The sequence below is a fragment of the Eptesicus fuscus genome, chromosome 2, assembly GCF_027574615.1.
Source record: "Eptesicus fuscus isolate TK198812 chromosome 2, DD_ASM_mEF_20220401, whole genome shotgun sequence".
Lineage (NCBI taxonomy): Eukaryota > Metazoa > Chordata > Mammalia > Chiroptera > Vespertilionidae > Eptesicus > Eptesicus fuscus.
Window position 1 is genome coordinate 37,858,952 of NC_072474.1, and position 13,742 is coordinate 37,872,693.

At 44.7% G+C, this 13,742-nt stretch overlaps 1 protein-coding gene across 4 annotated transcripts in view; it reads right to left on the bottom strand.

Moving 5' to 3' along the window:
• Window positions 1–371: 371 nt before the first annotated feature.
• WDR37 (WD repeat domain 37) overlaps window positions 372–13,742 on the bottom strand; it is a 79,384-nt gene continuing 66,013 nt past the window's right edge. For all 4 annotated transcript variants that reach the window (XM_054726532.1, XM_008150299.3, XM_054726537.1 and 1 more), the window contains exons 12-14: window positions 7,141–7,275; window positions 6,615–6,729; window positions 372–3,401 (exon numbers count right to left, since the gene is read on the bottom strand). In XM_054726532.1, coding sequence (XP_054582507.1) covers window positions 3,270–3,401; window positions 6,615–6,729; window positions 7,141–7,275 — 382 coding nt within the window. In that variant the 3' untranslated portion in view covers window positions 372–3,269. The remainder of the gene's footprint in view (window positions 3,402–6,614; window positions 6,730–7,140; window positions 7,276–13,742) is intronic.

A 13,742-nucleotide genomic window follows, 5' to 3' on the forward strand; every position in this document is an offset into this window, starting at 1 on the left:
GAACAAGCTTACCTGTCTGTGACAAGAACCAGACAAGCATCTTATGAGACTCTGAGGAACTTTGAGAAATACCTGTATTAGGTCCAATTGTTAATGCCCTTCAGAAAATCTTGGGATGGGAATGAAGGAAAAGCATAATTATGTATCGCTTAATATTAGCCTCTAACAAACAGATAGAAAATATAACACAATTGTTCTTCTAAGTCTAGAATTTATATTTTCAAATGTGCAATCCTGTAATTAGAAATTTGTTCAATTGCTACATCATTGTGATATCCAGTAGCTATTAACAAAGTTGAACCAAAACAAAACATAAAGAAAGTAAAATAATAAAAAAGAGACTCCTAATAACAAAACTTTTACAAAAGTAATTATGGAACATGGATTTTTAATGAATTTCATTTTGCAATGAAGACACTGAACACTTAAAAACAATTACATCAATACAATAAAAACACTTACTTCTACACAACACTTACAAATGTGTACTTGCTCCAAAGAAACTTGTTTTTCACAGATTTAAGCAACAAATAATTTTACAAAGGATTCTTCAGATGGCAAAATATATACAGAATCTTTGACTCTACAGAAACCGATGTGCAGTGGTTGAAAAGGAGTGTTGCTTTGTCCAATGCATCTTGTACAAAATTATCAATGCACATTTTTCAGTAATCACACATTTTCTTTGCATTAATAAATGAAATTCTGGACATGTCAGCATACAGGACAAAACAATTCCCATTTCAAAACACTACTTCAAATGAGATCACTTGTGGCTGATGACATGACAATTTCAGCCACACAAACATTCACACACGCACACATATTCAAGCACACGCATGCACACACTATTGCTAATCTCCTTCATGACTCCTGAAATCACCAGCACTATGACCAGAGCAGCTGGAGGGATGCCCTCAGAGGACACACAGCAGCTAGCAGAAGCGTGTCCTGCTCCTGGGAACAGCCCCAGCACCATGAGGCCTTTTGCACTCAAGGAAACAAGGGAGGCTGGCCCCTCCACTTCGCAAGTTGAGCAGCTGCCAGCCATGAAGGGCACTGGTCTGCACAGAATTAAATGGCCATCACAACATATATTTAAAAGCTTCAAAAACTTTTTAAAATCTTTTTATTGATTTTTTTAGAGAGAGAGGAAAGGAGAGGGATAGAGAGATGGAAACATCAATGAGAAACATTGCTCGACTACCTCCTGCACCCACACCCTTACTGGGGATCGAGCCAGCAACCCAGGGCATGTGCCCTGACCAGGAATTGAACCAAGAACTACTTGTTTCATGGGTTGACACCAGGCAAGCTAAAAGCTTCAAATTTTTTAATCTGGAAGAGATCTAGTTAAGTTTGATTTACCTATGTGTATACATTTTTCAGTGTTACTAATGGTGAGTCTAAGATAGCCCGGCATTCAAATTAAAACACAAGAGGGAACCCAAGAGTGTGGTTATGCAACTTATCATTAGGAACTCATCGTGCTCATGTCTTTGGGGGTGCGGTGCAGTAGAGAAGGTGTGATCATCAGCCATCTCACCACGAGACCACTCAGGAGAGCAGTGCCTGAACCTGGTGCTCAGGCCCACAGTGACAAGCTGACTTGGTTCTCAAACAGTGTGCTGAGGGCAAATGTCACACTTTAAAAATACAACCAATTCTTGAGCTTTAAAAATAAAGTCACTCTAAAGCATTGCTTGTCTGTTCTTTGTTAGCAACTTCTGTACTGTTATTACTGGCTTTTCCTGGTCTCTCTCCCTTCCAGGCTCTGTAAATTATTTCAGAATCACCAAGGACTCAGGACTGAAGTTTCAAAGATTAGCTACTGTAGGACCTGAGCCCGGGCGCTCCACCCCGGGCAGCCTGCACATGTCGCACTGCCCTGCAGCCAACGGTGCCCAGGCGTGTCACTACAAAGTAAGAGACACAGGAATGGGGTCACCCACAGTCGTTTTCAATGTAACCCTCTTGTATCTCTCCAAGGGGCCAGTCTCCGACATATTCGAAGGATTAAAAATATAAGGAGTAGTACACTGAGATGTCTCTTTATCAAAACTGTAACTCAACAATAACACAAACTCACAAATGTCAAACACAGTAACTGCTATGAAGGCAAGGGTGACAGGCCCACTCCAGCAGTGGGAGGGTTGGCACTGAGGGGTGTCCTGGCGGCTGAGACAGGAGCATCTTGTCACCTGTGAACTATGGCTGCGGCTGCCACCCTGGTAGCTAGCTAATGGAAGTGCCTTTCCATTACATTTGCTGATTGTCTTTCTTGCCTTCTGAACTGAACTCGGTATTCCAGCTAAAAGCCAAAGTGCTTAGTTAGCTAGGCACAGTAAGACTCCCAAGTTTTCCAAACATTTATTTTTGAGGTAGTACTCATTTATTTGCATTGTTGGCTCTCAAATACCACCAAAGAAGTGAACCCATGCAGAAATATGCAAACCAAAGGTGTAGAAAATAAATAAGGTTTTGTCTTCAGGTAGCACAGCCTTCTTAAAAAGGTCAAGTCACATTCAATGGATAAGTTACTTGAAACTTCTAAAAATTGTTTATAACCACAGCTATAAACTAAAGTGCTTTAAATTTTGCTTACGATCTGAAATTGGTGATTAGAATCATATTTTAGAATTTGCTAATATGAAACCTCAGGATATTGAAATGATTTTCTATAAAAGGAACAAACTTTTTCTTTAAACAAAAAATGAATCCTGCAAACTCAACATCTGATGCTATTTTTTTAACTTCTAAGATCCAGGTTAATTTCACAGAACTGTAAGAGAATGAAGAGCTGAAGCTGAATTACACAACAGCATGTGCTACAACTTCACATGGAAGCAAACATAAAATTTTTTGCCAATCCTGCCATTCATCAGCCAACGCAAACACAGCTTTGCAGTCTCCCAGGACAAGGTAGATATGTAGGATTATTCCAGAAATGCCATAGACTTACACTCACAGTAAGTACACAGGTTCACATTGAACTCACAAGTGTGATGCCCTCCTGTCGTATGTCAAATGCCACGTGCTATAGGGAGCGGCTTTGTTCCCACTGACCAGAGGATGCCAGCACAGACAAGACAGAATAAAAACGTAACCACAGTTCTGTACATCATGCAAGCTGGGTACAATGGGAAAAGGACATATACAAATCACCCTTCTCAGGGTCCAGCTCTCACAAAAATGGCGGATCGGTATGAGAAAAGCCTGCTCTAGTCACAGGTCCATGGCGAACTACGAAACTAAGGAGTGCTGGCACCTTATTTTTCCTGTAACAATGCAGGGATGTTGATGTTCCAGCCTATGGCTTGCCTGTCAAACCCACAGGTGAACAGATTGCAGGTGGGGTGGTCCTCACTCCACGCCGAGCAGCACACCATTCTTCTGTGGCCCTATTACCAAGCACACAAACCAGAATTAGTGTATTATTCCTCAAGCATAAGGGCTATAAAACCTCAACCAAATTAACAACTACACCACTCAAAGCAACCGAATTGAGAGGAAAAAAAATTAACGCTCAGGATTAATCAGAGTGAGACAAAAATACTAAGTTGGCAGCAGGTTCTCAGGGATGAGCTGGTGGAAAGGCCATGATGAATGAATGAGGTCAGGCACAACATGAATCTCATGAAACACACCAAAAGCACTCATGATTCTTGAAGAAAATGAGTAAGATTACAGTCCGAAAGAAAAAATAATCAATTTTTTTAATTTTAATGAATGAGTCTAGGTAAATTTGGGAATAAACTCAATGAAATTCACCCAAAGACCTCAAATATCATTTTAACAAATAGTTGGTTCAGGTGTTCAAGCAGTTAAAAAACACATCAGTGTCAAATGAAAAAAAAGGAAAAATGAATGGCCTTTCAAGTAGATTCCTGATCCTTTAGGAATTCCGGTTCAATACCACAAGGTTGGAAAAAATTACTGCAAAACGTACAAAGTTTACAGTGTGATGTTTGGTATATACAGGCAGAGATGCAAGCAATGCCTCAGGACCCGGTCATTGTTACTCTAATACTTGGCTGGTGCTATATCATACAATAAAGTGCTATATCATACAAGGAGTAGAAACAGCTAACAGAAATTTAGTAAAAGAAACCCTCAAAACAATGGCACAACAGCTCCCTCTGTTAAACATTCGCATTTGAATACTGCTGGTTTTAGAGAGAATCAGGCCACAAAGGGAAAGCACTGGAAGAAAGGAGTCCCAGAATGAAGGGTTAGGGGAGCTCTTCTACATCTCTTTGTTAGGAACTTGAGAAGAGAGAATGCATAGCATCCACTAGCTGACAGTAAAAATCAAGCCTCTGGAAAGAACTAGTTCAAGATGATAAACTCAAGACACTCACTGGGCCAACACTGAGATCACGTCCTACTACCTAGTGAGGGGGACCAGACAGCACCTGCAAATGTGGGTCCAATCCAGGATCTCAGTCCTGCCTGAACTGGGAGCCCGCACAGGTGAGTCACCCTTTTATCTCATGTACACCCCCCAGAGTGCACACAGACATGACCCAAAAAAGGCTCGGGGCACATGCAGACTTTGAAACCCCTCCTAGAGTCACAGAGCCACGCTAAAACTTCTCCACTCCTGCAGCCCAGATCCTGTGCGCTGTCTGTAGACCCACCTTTCACTGCACACTGTACCAGCCCCTCCCTGAGCTCCTGATCACAGTCCACACTCTGGGAAATGGCACTTACACTTCCCCAAAGTAAAACAATTCCATATCCTAAGCCCCTACTCCTCTAGTGACCAACTTGAACTGAGTTTCGTTGTTTCCTTATAAAGCTGTTAGCTGAAAGAAGCTGGGACAACATAACCGGGGATTTCTAGCTGTGGTTCTGTGAGACTGAAAAGCATACTGATTCATCTGAAATGTTACAGGTTCAGAATGAAATGAAATGTTATCCATTAACCTTAAAGGTAAGTATTTTCACAAACCACTTTAGGAGGAAATAAGGCCAAGCACAGAGGAATTCTACAATTCCAACAAGGTTGAATGTTAACAGATAATTAAAAATAAAGTTGTGCCCACAGAATTAGCCCCACCAACAACTGCTGAAATCTCTCTATTTTTTTGAGGAGAAATATTCTCAAAGTAATGAAGTCATGCACACTCATACATTTATTTGTAAATGCTGGCTTTCCAAGTTGCACAGCAATTTTATGTACTGCATAGGCACAGCTATAAACAAAATAAGAGTAAAGAAAGAGATGTTTAGGATACATCAGTGATGCTCAGCAGTTACCAAAACACAAAAATCCCAGACAAGAAACTCTAGCTTTGTGTAGTTACTCTAATTTCATGAGTAGTTTTTCTGTGACCTGCACTCATAATTAAGAAGCTCAGTCACTAACTTCAAACAGCACACGTAGGAGCTACACAGAGAAGAACCAACCGTGTCTTGAATACACAGGGCTTTTGGAAACTTGGTGCCATTGCATTTGTTGCTCTGTTGGTATCAAATGCCACCTGACCACTTAACTCCAGAATCACCTGGGTCTGCAGTTCCTGAGCCCCACCTCCCACGGGGCAGACTGCAGCTCATGACTGCACTTGGAAGCTCTGCCCTGAAGGGGACATGAGCAGCCACCGAGTTGCAGCCATGGTGGGAGAATAAGGTATCACAGTGACACACAGAAAAGGCGGAAAGTAGCAAAGGAGAGTGTGACTGTGGTGGGGCTCCGTTAGGCACAAAGCCTGCAGAGAAGCTGCCTTCATAAGCGGGAAGGGGAGGGGGAGGACACTGGCTGTTGTTACTACAGCTACGTCCAATTCCCCTACAAAAGGAGCCAGTATGTCACTCACTCTGGGACTTGCCCTCAAATCTGGAGCAACTCAGGGAACGAATCTAAACACAGGTTCCCAGGCTTCCCTCAGAGACTGAGTCAGCAGGTCTGAGTTGATACCACAGCCCAGGTAGCTGTGACAGGTGGTGCAAACACCTCAGTATACACTGACCCAACACCCCTGCACTGCACTATCTGGGCTGAATGCAAGTCCTAGCGCCCAGGAAAGTCTCTTCTACAATGGAGTTTGTCCTGGCAACCCACCATGGAAAGGGGTTCCTGGCTAGGGGTGGAGGGTCCTTTCTTAAGGAGCTCCCGCTTCTGCTTGGCCACCCATTGTCCTTTAATATATTTCCAATTTGCACAAGTTCAACTGAAAATATCTAAAACTGCTTTCCAGTACGGAGGCCACTAACCCACGCAACAGTGAGTTCCTGAGACGTGGCTATTGATACTAAGGAACTAAATGCTGGATTTCATTTAGATTAAACTTAAAAACTAATGTTCAGTCCAGGTACTGGGAAACATTTTAACATTTTCAATGATAAATTTTAGGATCTCTAAATACAGATCAAATATATAATAAGAAAGTAAGAGTGTAAATTTGCTAATATTTTTATATTGATGGCATGTTCAAATGTTATTATTTTGGGTTTATCTAGTTAAATATATTGTTAAAGTAACTTCTCGCTTTTTTAAAGTGGCTATTAGGAAACTAAAACCACATGTGTGTCTCCCAGTGTGCGTCCAGGAATCACTGATGACGGAGAAGACCTGAGACTCTGTGAACATGCATCACCAGCACAGTTACCTGCCGGCTGCTGCGGGGGAGCCGTGCCAGCCGCACGCCGGACATATCAAACAATCTGACTTGTCGGTTGTCATGGGGGAGGGCGATGATTTTTTGGCCAACGCATACATTGATCCTACAAAGAGAAAAGAAGGTTCCATATAAAACAGTGACAGCACCACGGTATTCCATACTATGCACACTTCATGGCAAACACAACAGTGAGAATTATGTATGTGTCTGCAGCTTTAGGATACAGAGACCAAGCTGCTTATATGCAACTCACATGTGCAGCATGTCACCAAAACAGAGGGGCCATAACTGGCTCATTCTTATTCTCAAAGCCCACTACACCAACCTGATTGTATACTTAGGTTTCAGTATTTACGAATACTGAATTTGCATTAGAGGATCAATGACAAATATTTCCCCAGGAGTCTAAACCACTTTCCCAAGGTTCATTTAATTGTCACATGGACAAGACATTGTACTACAATGAACCCTATCAAGTCAAATAAACATCTAAGCAATGAGCAGCTTCCCTCACCTGTTGATGGCAGAATCCGTACGAATGGTTGCAATGGGGGATCTCATGTTCTTTAAATCCCAGACCTTCACAGTGCGGTCATCACTGCCTGAAACGACGTTATCTCCCACGGTGAACACGGCAGAGGTCACGGTGCTACAAGTAAAGGGCACGGGGTCAGAACCTCATCTAGTGTTCGGCATGGTGACAGTAGTTAGTACCATAACATGTACTTGAAACCTGCTGGGGGAATGGATCTGAAATGACCTCACCACACACACAGGAAAGGTAACCATGGTAGATGACAGATGTGCTAATTAACTTGACTGTGATCATTTCAGTGGAAACGCATATAGAACACCACCACATTGTGTATCTTAAATATACTCAATTTTTACTTGTCATTTATACCTCAATAAGAAGGAACAAACTTTAAAGATAACAAGAAAGGGTCAAGAAAACAATCTCACCATTCCTGACAACTCTGGCCCTAAATAACAGCCTCCCAGAATATTTAAGAGCCATGTTTTTTTCAGAGGCAAAAAAAAATTAACTACGAATAAATACTATCTTACATATAAAACCTCATCATTTCTCACAGTAATTTCAAACTACTTTTATTTCTCTTAGAGTTTAAAACAAGAGATAAACTCAAATTCAGAAAACCCAGGTGCTACCCAGACCTTAGACCTAAAACTGCTCCACCAGCGTCAAATTTGTACTGAGTCCCTGTCAGGTGGGTACTGTCAACATTCAGGTGACCACTGCTCATGGGGTGCCCTGTGCACCTGGGCTGAGCAGCCTCTCCCTCTGCCCACCCGACACCAGTCACGTCCCCTCCCTAGGTGCTACATTGCCGAACATCAGCCGCTGTGCTCCACCGAGGGACGTCATGTGTGACAGCGGCAGAAAGGGGGAGATGGGGAACCTGGAGCACCGGACAGTGACCATCTGAACTCCCTATTTGAAAAACAATGCCAGAGCTGGACTAGGATGAGGCGCTGCTCCTCTTCCATGCAGAGGTCACAGCCAGGTGCAAAGAAACTGCTGGCAGAGCTCTGGGAGCAGCTCACGACTCGGGGCTGTTCTGAAGACTAGTCTTTGGGAGGTTTGGGCCAAGTTACATTTCAGTTATCATTCTGCTAAATTAATGGGAAAAGCCTCCACAAAAGACCATCGAACCCTATGTTAATGAAACGCTGAAAGACATTAGGTTTTTAATAAATCACAGCCCTGACAGGTATTGTGGGCCATCAAAGGGAAAAGCTGGCACAGAGACAGCACCCTCAACTCAGGTCCCACGGGGAGCGGGCCCCCATGGCCGCACACTGGAAAAGCTCAGACTCTGCCAGACTCCAGTAGACTCATTTATCTTGTCGCTGCGAGCAGCCGAGCATGTGCTTCCAGCTGACAGTGCGGTACCTCCTCACCGCACACCACTGCCCGATCTGGAACATTCCGCTCCCTCCGCGGGTCTCAATCGACGGAAAGACTGTAATGCTGGCACTCCTCATTAGGACTAACAGCTGTCTTCCCAGTCACACAGAGACACAAAACTGTTTTGCATAACAATCTGCCGGAATTTCATGGGTAAGAAAAAAAATATATGATGTGGAAAACGCTGGCCTGTGAAATGCTGAAGCAGGATGCTTTCCTGGCTCCGAGTCAGGACCTGACTGCAGAGCACCCATTTCCTACTGTAAGGTGTACTTCCCCACAAAACAGAGTCATCCTTCTGCATCTGAGGAACAGACTAGAGCAGCGGTCGCCAAGCGGTGGTCCGTGAGGTCCAAAAGGTTGGCGACCGCTGGATTAGAGAGCAGGCACTCCATCCGGGAACAGAAAGGGCAGGGCACCCTTCCCTGGAACACAGGCTGCATCTCCCCAGTCCACAGAAGCATCTGTGAAAAGCAGCAACCAGTGTGGCCTTCTCAATGGCCGTCCCCCTGTTCAGGTGCGCTGCAGTGTTCATGTGAACGTGCAGGTCCAACACCTGTGTGTCCAGGAGAGGCTGATGTGACAAATGGACCCCCAGCACTTTCCCACCAGCCAAGGTAGAGATCACACGCCTACACAGGAAACCTGCACACGCCACTTGACCCTATCATGGCCTCTGTGTACAAAGCCAGCAGATCATCACATTCCTTTCCAGGTCATCACCACTTCACAAACTGTTTTAGAAATTAAGCATCTAACAAATGACACCATTCAGGAAACATGGCAGGATCCTGGAGAGCATGCCCTCCAGGGCTTTTCCTATCGTGTGCACTTGGCAGAGTTTAAGGAGCTCATGTCAGCCTGTCCCGTACAACCTCAGATACCTCAAAGAGAACAGGACACTTCTTCAAATAAACACACTTCTGAATATTCCTTGATGGCTAAGTCCCCAAAAAACAGACCCTAAGATTAAAAAAAAAAAAAATTCAAAGGAAGAGTCAAACTTGTATCACATGTGATTCTTTTTCAGGATTGAAAATTCCACTCTTTCCTTGAAAAATGATGTTCAGGCACCAACTACGCCAGCCACTAAATATTCTCACTTGGTTTCTCTCCTCTCTACACCTCCCTCTTCAGGACAACTGGGAGATTTCCTTTCTATTTACTGGTAGAACTGTCCATCCAAGGAGGATTCTGAGCGCTACGATGTGCCAGGCCTGCTTTCTGTGAGAGAAACCCCAACAGAGAGGGATGAAACCACTCCTGGTGATGCTGACACTCTAGTGGAGAAGATGGCAGTGGTCCTGGCTTTAAAGAAACACGCTGCAGTTTTAGGGCCTGCAGTCTAATTCTAGTGGCTGGAATGTGCTGCTGATTAAAAAAACAAAAACCCTGCAATGACCAGCTTTACTACCGACCAGAGAGAAAGGCTCCAAAAGTAGCTTTAAGAGTGTGTCAAGCCCTAGATGGTTTGGCTCAGTGAATAGAGCATCAATTTGCAGATTGAAAGGTCCCAGGTTCAATTCTGACCAAAGGCACATGCCTGGGTTGCAGGCTTGACCCCCAGTAGGGGACATGCAGGAGACAGCCAATCAATGATTCTCTCTCATCATTGATGTTTCTATCTCTCTCTCTCTCTCTCCCTTCCTCTCTGAAATATATATCCTATATAATAAAAGCCCAGTGACCGAAATGGCAGAATGACCAGAGACCAGAACGACCATGCCCCTCACCCAGGCCGGCCACTCGCCAGAAAGTGGTTAGGTAGGTAGGCAAGCAGTTAGGGGCGATCAGGCAGGCAGAGGCAGTTAGGGGCAATCAGGCAGGCAGAGTGCTTAAGGGCGATCAGGCAGGCAGAGGCAGTTAGGGGCAATCAGGCAGACAGAGTGCTTAGAGGCGATCAGGCAGGCAGACGAGCAGTTGGGGCCAGCAGTCCCAAATTGCGAGAGGGACGTCCGACTGCCGTCCCTCTTGGACATTCCCCAAGGGGTCCCAGATTTCGAGAGGGTGCAGGTCGGGCTGAGGGACCCCACCCCCCCCCCCCCCACCCCACCCCCTGTGCACAAATTTCGTGCACCGGGCCTCTAGTCCTATCTAATAAAGAGGGAATATGCTAATTGACCCTCACACTGTCACAAAGATGGCAACACCCACAGCCAATAAGGAGGGAATATGCTAATTGACTGCCCCACCCTCAAAGATGGTGGTGCCCACAGCCAATAAGGAGGGAATATGCTAATTGACTGCCCCACCCTCAAAGATGGCAGCGCCCACAGCCAATAAGGAGGGGATATGCTAATTGACTGCCGTACTCTCTCAAAGATGGCAGAGCCCACAGGGGATATGCTAATTGACTGCTGTACTCTCTCAAAGATGGCAGTGCCCACAGCCACAAGATGGTGGCGCCCAGTTCCCTCAGCCCTGCCGGGGCGGCAGGCACCCAGCCGCTCCGCGCGCCTGCCTCCGGAGTCCCCCAGTCCCCTCAGCCCCTCAGCCACCCAGGGCCGGCCCGAGGCGCAGGCAAGCTTCGGATGGCGGCTGCCCAGCCATCCAGAGCCACCCAAGGCTCAGGTAACCAGGGCCGGGCGAGGCTTGCGCTGCTGGCAGAGGCAGCAGCAGAGGTGTGATGGGGTGTTGCCTTCCCCTGATCGCCAGGTCACCTCCCGCCCCTGAGGGCTCCTGGACTGAGAGGGGGCAGGCCAGGCTGAGGGACCCACCCCCTCCAGTGCATGAATTTTCATGTACTTGGCCTCTAGTATATATATTGCTATGACAATGCACTGACCACCAGGGGGCAGGCGCTCAATGCAGAGCTGCCCCATGGTGGTCAGTGCGCTCCCACAGCCAACCTCCCGCGGCCAGTCAACATCCCGTGGCCAGTCAACCTCCCGTGGTCCCTCCCCCGCTGTAATCAGGGCCGGCCGGCCAACCTCCCGCGGTCCCTCCCCCTGGCCGGCCGGCCCCAATCAGCCCAGATCGCCGGCCCGGCCAAGGGACCCTACCCATGCACGAATTCGCGCACCAGGCCTCTAGTAAAAATACATTTTTTTAAAAAAAAAAAGAGTGTGTCAAAACAGTACAGTCAGTTAACGTGGCTAAATTCTCATCCTTAGTATCCTATTAAGAACCTTTTCCCACAGATTATTCAAAGATGATAGTCAGTTCCACACAACCTGATTTAAAATTGATTACAGAGAAGATAAAATGAGTAGGGTTTATATGCTGATTTCTTGTTTGTGGTACCAAGGTCAAGATTAACTTCCTTTCTGTGAAAACTGACCCTTGTTTCATTTTTACTGAATAATATAACAGAGAACCATAAGTTCTGAGTAGCTGCAATGGCTTCAGTAATTTTACAGAAATCTGAGAGCATGCATTTCCATTTAAATTAGGTGAGGAATGATCTCTCTCTCTGGTTTTAATCACCTGATTTTCCATTCCCTTATTTTCTGAATCCAAGACTTTGCCTATTATAATACTCACCAACTAACAACAGCCAATGTTTCGACATCACCATGTTAAAAACTGGGAAGAAAGGAATTTCAAAGGTTTCATTTTTTTAATCTTGCAAAAGGAAAAAAATTTTACATCAGCTTTGAAGGTAATATGATACAGACAAGCCCTATTTATCACAATAGTTAGAAAAATAAAAGTCAGAAATAAATCAAGAACTGCAAGTTTTTTACTCTGAAATACACTAGATTAGCCAAAAACTGCCAAGTTGAAAGAAAGTCACTGTTGCTTTAATTGTTAAGAAAGACATCACATGGAACTGCATGTCCAGTCCTGGGTGTTTAGTGACACCCCTCCACCTCCCCAGGAGACTCTTTCCTTCACTGGTAACAGAGGAAGTTTGACCTGAAGTGTTGCTCAAACTAGAAAATGGGGTGACCACCAAACACAGCCCTTACAGCCCTAGATTGTGTGCAAACAGATACATGTATGCCCACGAGAAGTGGCACAAGCTACAAAGAATGTGACATGTGCAGATAGGTATAATCGTGTGCAGGGTACCCACCAGAAGTGACATGATGGGCTACACAAATTGTGATGTATGTGCAGATATGCACATGTGTGTGAACATGTTCATCAGAAGTGACACCAGCAACACAGAATGTGACATGTGTGCAGATAGGTATATACATATACGTATAAAATAAGCCATAACTAATGTTTTTCAAATCAAGTATTTGAGTTGCACTCTGAAAGACTGAAAGGAGCAAAATTATGTGGCCCCAGGAAGCATCCTTGGGTTCCACACGTAGCAGGGAAGATAAATGAAAGTAAAATTTTACTTTAAAAACTTCAGAATTAGTTATCATCACAGCCCTTCAACACCTTGTGTTTCCTTATTCATTTAGGAAAGCCACCCAAGTGGTAGCTGCCTGGTTCTTTTCTAGGTCATGTGTAACTCACACATTTTACATGTTGGTTGTCTGAGGAACGACTTTGAAGGGCCCAGTGGGGTGTTAGAGTCAAACCCTGCAGCTCCCACACACAGCAGAGTGGGAGAAAGCACAGATGTCGAATGGGTGATGTAAACCCACCTAGGCTCCAAGTGCAGGGCCTAAGCGCACAGACCATAACCACCACCATCTTTCCAAAGATAAGCCCACCTCTGGCAGCAGCTCCCTTCCCTACTCTGCTAACTGCGCATACTGCTCAGTGGTTTTTACCAACACGTGGAACCTGGTCCAGACACAGCTCATGTCTGTCTTCATGAGTCTGTAACAATGCAGATGGCATGTTTTTAGTTTGTTAATAACCTGACAATTCTTTTCTAGGTCATCTCAATAAAAGAGAAGCAACCTGAATTGCTCCTAACAAAGCCAAGAAGTAGAGTGATTTAACTGCACTAATTTCTTTAAAATCCTTATTTTATTACGTACTGATCAGCCCGTTTTTAAATGAGAAATTTTAAAAGGGTAAATGGAGAAGTATTAAACCTCCTCTTAAACTATAAGCTATACTTTGGGTTGAACCTGGGTAGTAGGTATACGCTAATGAAGCTGGAAAAACCTGAAATGGGGCTGCACACTGTCCATCTGAGTCCTTGGTTTTATGATAACCTTAGATACCAACAAACTATTGCCAGGAATTACATGTCTCTACACTTTCTTAAATAAAATTATTCCAATCTATCTAATTAAGAAGATAAAACCAGACTTCCAGATATATGGGTTGAG